The 15,769-nt window shown below is 39.9% G+C and overlaps 2 protein-coding genes across 2 annotated transcripts in view; one reads left to right on the forward strand and one right to left on the reverse strand.

The window, feature by feature from the left end:
* The window catches only part of SQLE (squalene epoxidase), a 34,515-nt gene extending 31,308 nt beyond the window's left edge, over positions 1–3,207 (forward strand). Inside the window, exon 12 of the mRNA XM_026679130.2 lies at positions 1,092–3,207. Coding sequence (XP_026534915.1) covers positions 1,092–1,284 — 193 coding nt within the window. The 3' untranslated portion in view covers positions 1,285–3,207. The remainder of the gene's footprint in view (positions 1–1,091) is intronic.
* Positions 3,208–3,597: 390 nt separating this feature from the next.
* The window catches only part of WASHC5 (WASH complex subunit 5), a 36,627-nt gene continuing 24,455 nt past the window's right edge, over positions 3,598–15,769 (reverse strand). Inside the window, exons 20-29 of the mRNA XM_026679133.2 lie at positions 14,665–14,789; positions 13,866–14,028; positions 13,465–13,567; positions 12,965–13,044; positions 12,173–12,276; positions 10,314–10,443; positions 9,483–9,579; positions 8,000–8,153; positions 5,988–6,075; positions 3,598–4,890 (exon numbers count right to left, since the gene is read on the reverse strand). Coding sequence (XP_026534918.2) covers positions 4,834–4,890; positions 5,988–6,075; positions 8,000–8,153; positions 9,483–9,579; positions 10,314–10,443; positions 12,173–12,276; positions 12,965–13,044; positions 13,465–13,567; positions 13,866–14,028; positions 14,665–14,789 — 1,101 coding nt within the window. The 3' untranslated portion in view covers positions 3,598–4,833. The remainder of the gene's footprint in view (positions 4,891–5,987; positions 6,076–7,999; positions 8,154–9,482; positions 9,580–10,313; positions 10,444–12,172; positions 12,277–12,964; positions 13,045–13,464; positions 13,568–13,865; positions 14,029–14,664; positions 14,790–15,769) is intronic.

Consider the following 15,769-nt stretch of genomic DNA (forward strand, 5'->3'; position numbering starts at 1 on the left):
GCCACTGTCTTGAACACGTGCCAGTTGCCGACTGCCCCAATTTTGGGTCGCATGACTGCAGGGCCATGGCTATACAGAGAGCCCTCAACTTACAACCACAATTGGGCCCAAAGTTTAGGTTGCTAAGTGAGAAATTTGTTTAAGTGCGTTTTGCCCCATTTTACGACTTTTCTTGCCCCATTCATTAAGTGAGTCATTGCCGTTGTTAAATTAGTAACACGGTTGTTAAGTGAATCTGTCTTCCCCTTTGACTTGGCTTGTCAGAAGATCGCAAAAGGGGATCACGTGACGCTAGGACAGTTGCAACCATCATACATGTGGGTCAGTTGTCATGCATCCGAATGTGAATCATGTCATAAGTGTGATAAATTATCAAGTCACTTTTTTCAGTGCCATTGTAACTTTGTACGGTCACTAAATGAACTCTTGTTGAGGACTACCTGTGGTTTTAAGTGTGAGAACTGGTCAGAAGGTAACTTTTCCAACACCACTGGAACTTTGAACCGTCATTAAACGAATGATTGTAAATCGAGGATTACTCGTATGGAAGTTGAAGGAAGTCTTTCCTATTCAGCCTTTTAATGGTAATTAAATCCAAGACCTTCCACATATAAAATACTTACAGCTGAGTGTGGTCTCTTGAAGCACCTATCTGAACCTTTGGCTCTTGAAAATGTAAAATGTAAAACTTTGCCTGCTTATGAAGGCAGCAAATGTTGAATAAAAGAAAATAGCGAAGAGAGAAAGAGAAACCGAGCAGGAACCAGTAGGACTCAGGAAACTGAAGAATAGGAGTCACTGAAATGAGTTTAATAAACAGTCAGAAATTAATAACTTGTTATACCACCCCCTCTGTTGAATTATCCTGTATTGTAAAGAAAGTCTATATGGAAAAGCAGAGAGAACTTACTGTAAAAAGTGGGTTCTCAATCTTCTATGGAAAAGTTTCAAGGGGGAAAATAGCAATATTCTTTAAATTGTTCTATTATCCTGTCCATATTAATGGATGATCTTTTCAGAGTTTCTAGTGTTGTACTCACAAAATATATATTCCTCATAATTTATTTCTGCTTCCAAATCTTTCTTTACAGTTTGTCTCCGAAGCCCATTGTCCTGATCGGCCACTTCTTCGCCGTTGCCCTCTACGCCACTTACTTTTGTTTCAAATCTGAATCTTGGATCACCAAACCCCGGGCCATTTTCAGCAGCCTCGCAGTGATGTACCGAGCTTGCTCTGTCATATTCCCACTGATATATTCTGAAATGAAATGCCTCATCTACTGAATACAGAGGGGCAAAGAGACGGGAAGAGCAACTGCTTGGATTTCTTCACATCTTTCGGATGGGTCCTGTCTCTTAAGTCGAAAAGACAACAGCAGCAACAAAACCGTGGGCCTGGGATGATCTTGCAGTGGCGCTTTGAGGTTTATAAGCACATAGATAATCTTGTCAAACAAGGGTGTGTTAAAAAAAAACACACCAAAACCACCATTCTAATCCAAGGGAGCAAGAGAGGGTCACAACAGGTTACTTCCAAGAGTAAGTAAGTATCTAGCATGTTACGGGAGATTGCCAAGTTCTTCCCTTCCCTTGCCCCCTCTGACTTTTGAGGCCAGAACTTACCAAAAAAACAAACAAACCAATTAATGTAATTTCTAGAACTACTGATCTGAACTATGAGTGTATTTCCAGAAATCACAGCTTAGAAACCCCCCACACTCTGTTCACATTTTTTTTTCTAGTCCTACAGAACTGGCTTATTTTCTTTCGCCCTGACCAGCTGCTCTTCTTCTATTTTCTATTTTGGGTGTTGTGTATGTGTGCGTGTGTGACAAAGAAATGGGAGTTTGTTCAGCCCCTTAATAGAGACTTAACCAACAGCAGCAATCATAGTTATCCTGCCAGGAGGTTACGAATCGAAAATGGATGATTTTGCTTATGTTGGCACAGTAAAGCAAACATGGGCTACATCGTACTGTTCTTAGACCACAGGTTAAAACTGGCTTATTTAAATGACCTTCCAAATTGGTTTTGTAGAAAGAAACTGGAAAAAGCATTCTCCCTAGTGTCTTGTTTTTTGTTTACAAAAAATATAGGGTTTTATTTATTTATGGAGGAATGCTGGCTGAGCTTCCGCTGTAGCCTGAAATGATACAGCCCAAGGCTTACCACCTCAGGAAGAACTTAGCCAATGCTGAGATTTATGGGTACGACGGCATGGAATTCTAGATGCCTTCATATTGTCGGCTTCATTAGAGCGGTCTCATTTTGAGAGAACTAGGGTCCTCAAGATGTTGTACTAGAGCTTTCATAAATAAGTGATGGCTGGGGCTGATGGAACTTGGAACTGCAACATCTCAAAGCCAGGTGTATGGCAGAGGAGAAACTAGAAGGAGCAGAGAAGTAGAAGGAGCAGTGATGTCTATGTGTGGCAATATCTCCATTCTGTTGGATTTCTGGGAAGAGAGTCAGGCATCCTGATGGACAAAAAGATTTAGCTATGGGTATACTGAGATAAACAGGGTTATTATGTGTCTGTGTTCACGTACATAAAAATGCACACACATTTGTCTGTGTTACTTTGTACAAATAAAGTTTCTAAGAGCGATATTGGCAACAACCCTTTTCGGCTACTGTAACAGTGATAGCTAAAATGGCAGTATAAATGGCACTGCCTTGTTACCATAATAAAATAAATCAAACTAAGGAGGTCAGCTCAATCAATTTTTAAAAAAGCATCCGCAGCTCTTACATGTATATTTCTTCACTGATACTTTCTGGTGTTGAGCTTTTCTGTCAAGTAACATGTAAACATATATTCCATGAATATACTGTGTTTTTGTTTCAAGTTCTGGTACATATTTTAGGGATCTTCTCCATTTTCTTTTCCATTCAATTATAGAAAGAAGGGGAAGAGTCTTCTGGCAGGTCCAAAAACATATTTTTTGAGGGGCGTGCGCGTAAGGGTTTTGTTTTTAAATGGGTGCCAGGAGTAGGCAGTGCCAAGACAAACATTGATTCAATTAGAATTAAAAAACAAACCAGTAACACTACAGGGTGTCATTGTAAGTTTTCAATATATATTATTGTTGCATTAAAGTGTGCAACTTTTAACCTTTGGGGACCTTTGGGGAGAGGGGTGAACTTCTACATTCTCGTTGTTATTGTTATAGCCCAGAACTTATAATAAATTCTTGCTTTTCTGATCGTTTTTGTCCAACTCTTAATTTACATTCTCATTTTCTATAATGTTGGGATTCTGTGCTAGTTGCCAATTGGATGTCCAGAAATGGGGAGGCAGAAACTCTAACCTCACCTTGATCTTGTATACTATAAGATGGGAAAGAGAGAAAGTTGGACAGGCTTTCAAGAATTTGTTATTGTATCTTAATATAATAAATATAATAATTATCCAAGTTTCTCATCTTATGCTGAACAAAACTGAGGAGGAGTTATTTTGATCTTTTCAGTGTTGTCCAAGTATTGAAGCTGTGTAATTATATGGAAAAAGCTACCTCAAATTGTGGATATGAGAGATCTAACAAACAGGAATATGATGTATTAGTTAAATTAGAAATTTAAGATCAAACAGGAGAATTAGCAAGTAAAAATTTATTGAATAAATATAATGCTGTCTTATGGTCCAACCTTACTGCTAAGACATTCTTTGAATAGTATGTGTCTATTACAAGCATGGCTAGTTTATTTAAGCTAAGGGGACAAATGGGAGCTTGCTGATACTAGTAGAAGTATGACAAGATCGCTGTGACTTCTGGCATTTGACAAGGAGAAAAATAGCATCATTGTCTAATATCAAATAAGCCAGGAAGTCAGCAAACTTTGGATCAAACATAGCATGCAAGCTTCATAAATTGTATATTGTATACAATTGTATATTAATATTGAATAGGTTATTAACAGAGGGATTGACTCAAGATCACATGAAGTGTTAGTTCTACTTTATAATGCCTTGGTTCAGATCACACTTGGAATGTTGCTTTCAGTTTTGGTCGCCATGATATAAAAAAGATGTTGAGACTTTAGAAAGAATGCAGAGAAGAGCCACAAAGATGATTAGGGGACTGAAGGCTAAAACATGTGAAAGACAGTTGCAGGAATTGGATATATCTAATTTAATGAAAGAAGGACTAGGGGAGACATGACTGCAGTGTTCCAATGTCTCAGGGACTCCCAACAAAGTTAGAGGAGTTCAGCCTATTCTCCAAAGAACCTGAAGGCAGGACCAGAAGCAATGGATGAAAACTAATCAAAGAGAGAAGCAACCTAGAACTAAGGAGACATTTCCTGACAGGACAATTAATCAGTGGTAGTGGAAGCTCCACTTTAAGTTTTAAAGAAGAGACTGGACAACCATTTATCTAAAATGGTATTGGCCTCCCGCCTGAGCAGAAGGTTGGACTAGAAGACCTCCAAGGTCCTTCCGACTCCATTATTTGGATTCTAATTAACATACATAACGGCATTATGTAAATAATGCACTGGTGAAAATGGTAAACATTTACAATCCATTCATTTCACTGTTGTTATTTTTTTTAGTTGTGTTACAAAAAAATATCATTTCCTATTCACATGCTGTTCTCTAGGAACAGATGATTTTTGTAAAGGAATTGTGTACATCATAGGTTAAGTACAAAATATACACTGCTTGAATTTAATAATCCATCGGCTATGATGCCATGATTCCAGTTATTTTTATGAAGAATATTAATACTCAGTGATTAGCAAACTCATATATTTGGAAATGATTTTTCCCCTCCTTATCACCTTTTGAGGTTTGTTTCTTCTTTCCATTCAGAATCAGCGGTTGATATTTCATAGAACTGTCCGAAATTCATCAAAAATGAAATTAGGCACATGGGCCTCGACCACCTAAGGAAAGAAAGGGCTCATTATTCCTGTTAAATATTTGTTTCTTCACTTTTTAAAATGTTATTGTACGGTAAAATACAAATAGAACTTAATTGTATGGTAAAATACAAATTTAAAAAACTGAGAAAGTTACAGAAAAATGCAGAAGTGCAAAAAGAGGCAAAAAAGGAAGAGAAAACATATGTACTTATTTTCAAGTTTTTTTCAGTGCAGTAAAATATTTAAAAAGTCCCAGCCTCAATCTTTTGCTTTACATTTCCAAATGTTTCAAACTATTTCTATATTTGAGATCTTGGCTTTCTGAATAGAAGCACTTAGGCATGAAGTGGGAAATTGCAACCGTACAAGAATTATTAAGGAGTAGCCATTGCTATTTTTATTAAATCTACAGTTACTTCATTTAGTTTTGGTTAAGCTCGCCAGTTGCAGATCAAAACTTATTTTCAGAAAAACACTAGTCTTGTTCCAAATTAATGGTGAACTACGTTATTCAGAGTGTGATGTCTGAATTCCAAGCAAGTCAGCCTTGCAAAGCAAACTGCTCAGTTATTCCTTTATCTTTCTCAGCTGTGGCTGCCTTTTAAAACCAGAATTATCAGAGATGATCTTCCTAGGGGAAATGATCATACAGGCTGGGGAATTCTGGTGGTTGAGGTCCACATATCTTAAAAGTCGACAAGTTTGGGAAACTTTGCTCTATAGCAGTGGTGGCTGACCTTTTTGGGCTCCCGTGCCAAAAATTGTGCCAGCACCCAGAAGGCAATGTGTGCAGCCCCCCCCCCAAACCCCCTGTGCATGCGCACGTGACCCCCCCCCCACGTGCACCTCCGCCTCCTGCGCATGCGCGCCAGATACCCGACAATCAGCTGTTGGGCAGGTGGCGGGCGCACATGCGCAGTGGGACTCTTCCGGGCGACCTCTCTCATGCTGGCAGAAGTGGCTCTGCGTGCCACTTCCGGCATGTGTGCCATAGGTTTGCCATCACGGCTCTATAGCATATCTAAGGATGATCTAAGAAACACAGGCAAAAATTCTGGATGCTTTTGTCCATTCAGTACATTGGACTCATTCGCAAAAAAAACCCTTGTTATACTCACCCTTCTTGGTAATTTTGTGTAATGAACGTAATCTTGTAAAAACAGCAGGGCGCCCACAACATCTGCTGGCATTTCCGGGACCTTCTGGCTGCAAATAGGCACAAAACCACAACACAAAATGTTTTTAATTTTGGTACATCTCTGATGAGCCAGCTAGAAAACATATCAATGTTGAAGGAAGCACCTCTCACCTCCATATATGTTCAACTTAATTTAAGGATGATTTAGAATGGAGCCATTTTGTGCCACAGCACAGCAGATGCAGAACCTAGGTGAAACTGCCTGATCTTCCCCTACCACCTCTTATTTTAAGAGGGATTAAACCTGTAAGATATCTAAGATGTATAAAGGTATGTCAGATGAATGTTGGAAAGTGTAAAAGTCAAGAAGGGACTTTTTATCACCTATGGTGGACATGTGATAAAGCAAAAAAAAAAAAAAAAAATTGGGAGTATATGATACATATTTTAATACAGAAAATTTTGAAAATGAAGATAAAGATGAAACCAGAATTTTTCCTTTTGGGCCTAATGAAAAAAGACCTCTTGAAATTTTTTTAGAGTTTTGTTACTATATATGTTGACAGCAGCAAGACTATTGTATGCACAAAATGGAAGGACACTTCGATTCCTACCACGGATGAATGGTTGCAGAAGTTGATGGAGTTGGTAGAAATGACAAAATTGACTCTTTTGATTAAAGAAAATATAAGTACTTTTGTTTCCATATGGAGACCGCTTCTGAACTTTGTACTTGAAGTAGAAAAGAATGAAACTTTGATTTTGGGTTTCACTGACTGAGAGATCCTTATAGAAATAGCTAGTTTATATTATTATGAAAAAACAAAAAGTTATGATTTGATGTTAATGCCTTATTTTACTGTAACAAGAGAGAGTCAGAAGTCAATGCTTCTTTTCCTTTTTCCTAATCCTTCCTTACTTCTCTTCCCCCTCTTCCTCCCCACTGCTTTCCTATTTACTTTCATATTTTGTATCTTATTTTACCTTATAAGTCAATAAAAATGTTAAACCACGAAACCTAGTAAATATTTGACCAGAAGACAAATCCCAGGCCTCCAAGCTAGAAGCAGTATTAAAAAGAACTGATGCTACAAGTTCTGTCAAGGATCGGATTTACAGATTTGAGGTCAATATGTGGTTTGGCTGACTAGCTTTGCACATCATGTGATTTGTTAACTGGGCCTTAAGACTATGTAAACTTAGCCATTGACAAAAAAAAATCAATGTTATGGAGTGTATTATCAATGCACAATTCTGTCAACCACATTTCAAACAGGTTTAAAGAGAATTGGAAACAAGTTTAGAAAAGGGACAAGGGAGCCACCAGTGATCCAACATTTAATTTTACTGAAGTTGGGGAAACTATGGCCCTCTGCTGTTGGTAAACTACAACTTTCAGAATCCTAATCCAGAGGTGGTATTCAGATGGTTCTGACCAGTTCTGGAGAACCGGTAGCGGAAATTTTGAGCAGTTCAGAATACCATCTCTGACCCGCCCAGCCCCTATCTATTCTCTGCTTCCCGAGTCCCAGTTGATTGGCTGGGTCTTCTTTTGTTGCCCTGCACAGGAGAATGGAACTGGAAAGCAGGTTAGTAGGGTGGGGAGAGAATGGGGATTTTGAAGTATCCTTCCTCTGGAGTGGGGTGGGAATGTAGATTTTACAGTATCCTTCCCCTGCCATGCCCACCAAGCCACACCCAGCCCACCAAGCCACGCCCATAGAACCGGTAGTAAAAAAAATTGAATACTACCACTGCCCTAATCATTAGCCAACTTGGATTGTTGCAAGCTGTAACTTAGCAACATCCAAAGGCCAGAAATTCTCCACCCTCTACTGAGCAGCTCATGTCTTCTTAACCATGGAGTGTCAATACTCAACTCAGAAATTGAGCTTCGTGGATAATGGCTTATCCAGCTGCCCTTTGAAGGAGCATCTAATGCTCTGTTGCTAAGGGAAGGCAGCGAGGGCTTCGTGAAGGAGAGGTTGGTACCTGGTGCACTGTTCCATTGTGGAGCGAACAAACTGACCGATCAGACCCAGAAACTGCTCAGTATAGCGTGAATGAAACTGCTTCAGCAAGGTCAGGAGTCCCAGGACCAGAGGTGGCCAGTCAATAGGATCGGCTGGCTTTCGACACACCATCCCTGAAGGAAAACAAAACCTCACCCAATACATTTCCTCATAGTTTGGGGGAGTGGGTTGCTGCATAAAAAGACACCGCTGGTGGCGGCAATTCAAAATACTATGGAAAATTCGTGTGACATAGTGGAGAAAAAGTGGAGAAATGGATTCTCTCTGTAGTATTCACCCTGGATTATAGTTCACTTTAATATTTGCAAGCTGCATCCAAGGAACAGTTTATTGCTCAAGAACAACCATCCCCCAAAAGGAACTTAAACGGGATTTGTACATGAAAGGTTTCCTTTGTCCAGTTGTATCCAACTCTAGTGGGGTGGTGTTCATCTCCATGTCTTAGCAGAGGGAGCCAACTACACACACACACACACACACACACTATATGGACATGTATTTATATACATGTATCTATCCTGATGGGCAAAAAACATATGCATATAACTATAAAACTAGACACACAGACATATTGAGATATATACACACACACACACACATACACACACACACGTTTCCTCCAAAAATAAGACCCCGTCTTATATTTTGCCACCCAAAAAAGGCACCAGGTCTTATTTTGGGGGATGGCATTCACTGACTAACCTCACTTGAGCATGTCGCCCCCGGCCTCCTTTTTGTTGTCGGAGGCCTTCAAGAACTTCTTCTGTAGCTGGCAAGGCTTTTCTGAAGGCCTCTGTAGCCGGTAACAGAACTCCGGATCGATCTGGAGCTTTGTTACCAGCTACAGAGGCTTTCAGGAAAGCCTTGCTAATGTTGCCGGCTGCAGAAGAAATGGGCCGGCAAGGCAGGTGTCGGGGTGTGCGAGGCCTGGCTACAGCTGTCCAAAGGTAAGTAGTAGGGCGGCTCCACACACACCCCATCCTCACCCTAGCTTAATTTTTTTACCCGTGCACTCAAGTGGGCGGGATCTTAATTAGGGCTTATTTTGGGAGTAGAGCTTATATTGGGCGCACATGTAAAAATCAAGGTAGGACTTACTTTCAGGGTAGGTCATATTTTCAGGGAAATGGTACACACACAGAGAGAGAGAGTATATTGAAATATAATGCAAGAAAAGGTAAATCTTCACAATCATTCAAATTATACAGTCAAATCTAGTCATCCTACTTAGGGTTCCTCTATTTTGCCCTAAAATTCCAACTATCTTGGATCACTGGTCATCTCACCAGAACTCGTAAGAATTATAGGTCAAATTTAGAGCAATTAAACTCTTTGCAATTCTATTTGCAAGGAAATTTGAGTGCTGGTAATTTTGCTGGAGTGAAAATGCTTTCTTAATCACTATGCTTAAAGTTAAAGGATACAGAAGAATTATACTATACCTGAGTTTTTACTGTACTGAAGTTTTGGCAACTGAGAAATCAGAAACAGAAAATTCACAATGGGGAAATATGGCAAACGTTTCGTTGTAATGTAGATCTGGCAAAGAACATTTTGAAGGAAAGAATATATTATTATTTTAAAAAAATCATTATTTTGCAATCCCCGTTTTAGACAGCAAAGTAATAAAATTCATATATCTTTTTTTTTTAAAAATCACTTTAAAAAAGTGAAGAAAAAGAGATTATGCTACGCTAGATCAATGAAAAGAAAGAACAGAGGGGAGGAAAATAATCTATTGAACAAAAGAAATTAATGGGATAGTTCTACAATTGAGTAAATAGACCATCAAGTTAAGGATCAGAGAACTTTTTTTGAAGATGCTGTTTAATTAAGGTACCTTCACTAAAGAAGCCCTATCCACAACTTCTGAATGTTGGATGGGACTTTTGAAATAAAGCTTGAAGGGATGACAAATACATAATCTATTTCTGCCTGTATTGCTGGCACACTGTTTCTATATTGTCCAGAGTTGTTGCAGGGTTGTGTCATAAATTTAAACAAATAAATACATTTTCCTCATATCTCTTTGCCTAATCTCACCCCTCCAGTCTAAGCTCTGCTGCCTCTTTTTCCAAAAAACAAATTCTTTTCCTGCAGACTTCACACTGTTTTTTCACAGTTAAAAAAAAGAATAGATCCCTTAGTAAAGATGGTGTCTCATAGGTTAGAAGGCCCTGCTGACTAAACATGCCAGCGTTTGGTGCAACACATTGGGATGGCACCAAGGGCTGAGGAAAATGGCCTCACCTTATTCAGGAAAATGGCCTCACCTTATTCAGTGGATTATGGATGCCAGCAGCCTCTAGGTAAGCAGTAATTTCATACAGCAAGGTGTTATCTTCTTTGGGACAAGGCAAAGAAGGATCTTGATAGTGGGCCTCTATATCAGCCAGGATTGCTCTACAAAAGGAAAAGAATACCATAGCAGCTTTACTGAATCAGTCCAAAGGCCAACCCATTTCTGTATTTCTGTATTTTATGTCCCGCAGTAATTAGAATGGATTTGAAAAGCCCAAATATTTGAGAGGACAGCAATCCCAGCGCCCAATTGCTCCCACCCTCCTAGCCTTCCCCAAGAGCCTGAAGGTGTGGGTGCTCCAAAACTGGAGGTTTCTGAAGAAGAAATTGGACAACCATTTGTCTGAAATGGTATAGGATCTCCTACTTGAGCAGTGGGTTGGACTAGAAGGCCTCTAAGGTCCCATCCAACTCTGTTATTCTGACCCAGCTCTGCCAGTAGGTCTGGGAACCAGATAGGGAATTTTTATTCATTTTGAAACAAAACTTTATTAACGTTCAAAATATTAAAAAGTTTACGAAAGGTAAAATGTTAAAAGAAAGAATTTACAAATGTTTCTATACTGAAGTTTGTGTTGACATATTTCCATATCATTTCTTGGCAGTACATTAAATACCATATATATATTTTATATAAAAAAATTTGAGTTTTTAAAATATATTGTCTATATTAAAACTTAATTCTCAGTTAATATTAACAAACTATATCATCTTTTAAGATCTGATTCTCATATACAACAAAGGGAATATCTCTTAATATATGCATACGTATCTAAGGGGTCCTTCAGGGATATTTATAATCTATATGCTATAATTTAATATTTCATGGCTATTAACAGAAAACAGAAGCCCCATTTATATCATTCATTACATATTTCTGTACATTTCTACAACAGACCTAAACCCTAACCCTAAATAATTTTAGATTCTAGTCTAAATATCTATCTAGGTCTTATTTTCCCCTAACAGTTCCTCAGTTCCTACTACATCTCCCTCGTTCTATATGTTTGCTTGCATTTCCATTTTATTTCCTAGATAGGGAATTTTATGCTAGAAGTGGCTGCTACATTGATGGCAGGTTCCACCTCAAATTCCCACTCCCAACCATATATTATTCTCATTGTGTTATTCTTATTCTCATTGTGTTCCTTCATCACTGTTTATTTTATTGCTCTATTATTTTACTTAGGTTCTCTTTACGTGGTTTTTTTTTCATTTCTCTTCCTTTTTACTATTGTAAGCTATCTACAGCAGCCCCACAGCGAGATAGATGGCAAATAAATTTAACAAACAAACAAATAAACCCCCTCTTCTATTTTTCCCCAGCAGCTGCTATTTAAGGTTTTGTAAGCTTAGGATTCTGGAGCTTGGAAAGGGTCAATGAGATTAATAGCCATTCACATTTGATTCCTCCCAAAATGGGTCTTGATTTCTTTCAAAACCGAACTGATGGCCATGGCTACAATTAAGGGCCAAATAAAGAATTGGGACCACCTAGCTTGGATGAACATAAATCTGGACCAGATTTCAGGAGGATTCCAAAAATTGGATGGATAATTGTTTCCTCCTACCATAATCCAGAAATGTTTAGAGACGAATTTTGCGATCTTTGTGATGCAACCTATTGTTTTGAAACCATGACTCTACCCAACTTTGCTCAGCATTCTGAGTTGAGAAGAAACACTTCAAATTGTAGATGTTCTCTTTTGACACACGTGGATTTGAAAAGTTATTATGATTTATATTACCATCCCGGGATATGAGAAACTATTAACATCACTCTTGCCATCCCAGTGACACAAGCTGGTTCCCAAGAAACTTGTACTCTTACTTGTTAAGGTTCTCCAGGGCAGCGGCTAAATGCTTGGAGTCGAATTTGCAGGAATAATTCAGTTCGTTGCCTATTTGGCGTCTTAAAATTTGCATCTGGCCAACCTAGGGAGGAGATGATGAGAATTAAAAGACCCCCCCAAAATGAAAATGAATGAATAAGAATAAATACAATTTATTGCCTAAAATAGTGTTTTTTTAAATGGACACTGAGGATTACCAATTAAAAGTTACCATTATAGCCCTCATGGAGGTTTTCCCAAGACATCCCAGAAGTATTGATCCTACAACTTCCAGAATCCCATTTATCCAAAAAAGGGTAATATAAGAAAGAGCATCCTAATTCTCTACGTTACGATTCAAAAGACTCAACTGACTTCTAAGAGAATTGGTCCCAAGAAAACAGGCATCTTATCTCCTTAAGGAATGTGTGTATGATTCTGACATTAATGGAGCCTCAGCTAACTTAGCTGTTTCTTACAGCAATCAAAACTTCAAGTTTTACCCTTCTATTAAAGAACAACATGGCTGTTGCATTTTATTTACATATCCATGTTTTTCCAATTTCCTGGTCTAGACAAAAGCCTGGGATTTTCTGGTAGCCTCCCACCCAAGAATTAACCAGGTCCAGCTCTGTTTAGCTTTTTTCAACATCAGAGATTGTGAGAACATTTTCAGATACATTTAGAACATCCTCAAGGTGGATTCTGCTGGTAAGATGCAGCTCCCAAACATCTCTCAGCTGGAGAGTCCCCAAATGTTTTCTGCCCCATGACAGTTATAGCCAAAATACCTTCATAATTGTGTCCAGGTAGGCAGCCCAGATCTTCTGTGTTTTGGTAATTGCTGCAGAGTAGACTCTATTACAATTGACTGCAATAGAATATGGAGAGAGAAATAATTTCAGAACCGCCTTCCCATCCCTCTCTTTAGGATTATTATTCTGTTTCCACCACCTCATAAAAATACTCTGAGGGCAAGTACAGGTAGTCCTTGACTTACAACAGTTCCTTTAATGACTGTTCAAAGTTACTGGCCTTCAGTCCCTAAGTTGCTCTCCTCTCCGCGCTTCTCTGCGCCTATATGCATCTGGGACAGGCCCCAGCTATTCCTCCCGCTTCGTTCAGCTCAGGCCCCCAAAACAGCTGTCTCTCCGCCTGACCGTGAGTAGATGGGCCTTACTCTGCATCTGGCTCTGAGACCTCCTGCCCCTCAGAGCCTGACGGTAACCCAGGCACCCCCCACTCCATCTCCTCTGACTCGACTGCCAGGGTCCTGCTTGGAGGAACTTACCCACAAGTCCTTTCAGGGGAGTGACACTCCTCATGAGAGACTTCAGTGCTTCATGGACCCCTTTATCACGCAGTACTATTTTCTGAAACATGATGAGGAAATTCTGGAGAGAAAAGAAGGAGACGCTTTGGGATATTTGGCAGAAAAATCCACTGAGGTGGCACATACCGCGTTTCACATGGCATGAATAATCCAGAATGGAACCCAGGATCTTGGCTGCAGCTATATGTTTTTTCAACTTTGGCAACATTAAAATGTATGGACTTCCAAAGAATGCTGGCTGGGGAATTCTGGGAGATGAAGTCCACACACGTCTTAAAGCTTTCAAGCTGTCAAGATTGAGAAACACTGGCCTAAGCAGACTTGTTTTGTGAACTGGAGCAGGGCTGGGGCCTGGTTACCTGCAACTCTTTGACAATCATGAAGCAGAGAAGACGGTCTAACCCATTGAGACCAAAGGTTCCCAAAGTGTTCTGGATCTCGGCAAGCAAGCGACTGTTGGAGACTTCCTGGTGAGTTTTCATGTCATACCAGGTGTTAAGTTGGTCAATATAGCAGGCAGACCTTTTGGGAAATAGGTGAAGAGGTAAGTAGCCACCACTGAAGGAAGGATCTTATCTGCGAGCAAGTTGGCAATCTTTAAACAATCAGATATTGACTAAAGTTGGGCAGATATAGTTTTCAGTTTTTGACTAGTTCGGGAAGTAGGAGGAAAGGGAGGGAGAAGGAGGAGGAAGGGGGAGGGAAAGGAAAAGGAGAAAAAAGAGGGGTGGGGGAGGAAGAGAAAAGGAGGCGGGGAAAGGTAGGGAGAGGAGAAGGGGTAGAAGGAGAAGGAAGAGGGAGAGGGAAGGAAAGGAAAATGAAAAAAGAAGGTGGAAGAGAGAAAGAGGAGGAAGCCTTTTTTCTTTTAAGATAGAGAATAGCATAGCATAGCACATAGACTTATATACCACTTTATAGTACTTTACAGCCCTCTCTAAATGGTTTACACGGTCAGCATATTGCCCCCAACATTCTGGGTCCTCATTTTACCGACCTCAAAAGGACGGAAGGCTGAGTCAACCTTCCGTAAGAGATGAAGGGGGTAGGAGTTTTATTAAAGTTTTATCCGCTTTAGCCTCCTCTTGCTGATCATATGCGAAGATGTCAGGAAAAAAACCCATTTTCTATGGCGATTTGCAAAGGATATAGTCTGCTTACTTTGGGTCAGTGATTCTCAGAATTTCTCTGCAGAGGCGACCAATAAAAGTAACAGATTCATCTATAGGTGCAAATTTGGGTATTGGAATGTGGGTGGATTGGTAGATGCTTTGCCAGTCTTGAATCTGAAAGACATGCACATTGAAATCATGCTCAGCTATCTCTGACTATACACATAATTACCTGTTTTCAAGCCAATCAGGCTGTTTTTCAAGACCACAGTATCCTAGTGTTGTCTATCAGTGGTGTTGGTTTCAGAGTTCTTGATGGCTGCTCTCAGCAGCAGGTAGTCTTCGACTTATGACTGGTCACCCAGTGACTGTTCGAAGTTTTGACAGACACCCCCTCCCCCAGTCACTTACAACCTGGTTCTGAAGTTCCGCTCTCCACCCTATGGCCATGTGACTGCCAGGTTTTTTTTGACATATTTGCCAGAAACCAGCATTTACTTCCAATTTTAGGCAAATGTTACCCCATTGCGAACAATGAGTTTGCTTTACAGCAGCGTTCACTTAACAATGACAGTGGCTGCCTTACAACCGCTACGTTTGCATTTGGATTGGGTAACTTTAAAACAAGAGGGGTGTGGTGGCTCAGTGGCTAAGACGGTGAGCTTGTCAATCAGGAAGGTTGGCAGTTCGGCGGGTCGAATCCCTAGCACCGCGTAATGGAGTGAGCTCCTGTTGCTTGTCCCAGCTTCTCCCAACCTAGCAGTTCAAAAGCATGTAAAAATGCAAGTAGAAAAATAGGGACCACTTTGTTGGGAAGGTAACAGCGTTCCATGCCCCTTTGGTGTTTAGTCATGCTGGCCACATGACCATGGAGACGTCTTCAGACAGCACTGGCTCTTTGGCTTTGAAAAGGAGAGAGCACCGCCCCCTACAGTCGGAAATGACTAGCACATATGTGCAAGAGAAACCTTTACCTTTACCTAACTTTAAAACACAGCACTTGAAGTGAAGACCGCTTCTGAATTTTGTGCTTGAAGTGGAAAAGGACGAAACTTTGATTTTGGGTTTTACTGATTAGACTGACAGATCTTTATAGAAATGGCCAGTTTATATTATTATGAAAAAAACAAAAAGTTGTGATTTGATGTTGATGT

The sequence above is a fragment of the Notechis scutatus genome, chromosome 3 (genome assembly GCF_049901735.1).
Source record: "Notechis scutatus isolate UNSWTSFEM ecotype Mainland chromosome 3, rNotScu1.2, whole genome shotgun sequence".
NCBI lineage: Eukaryota > Metazoa > Chordata > Lepidosauria > Squamata > Elapidae > Notechis > Notechis scutatus.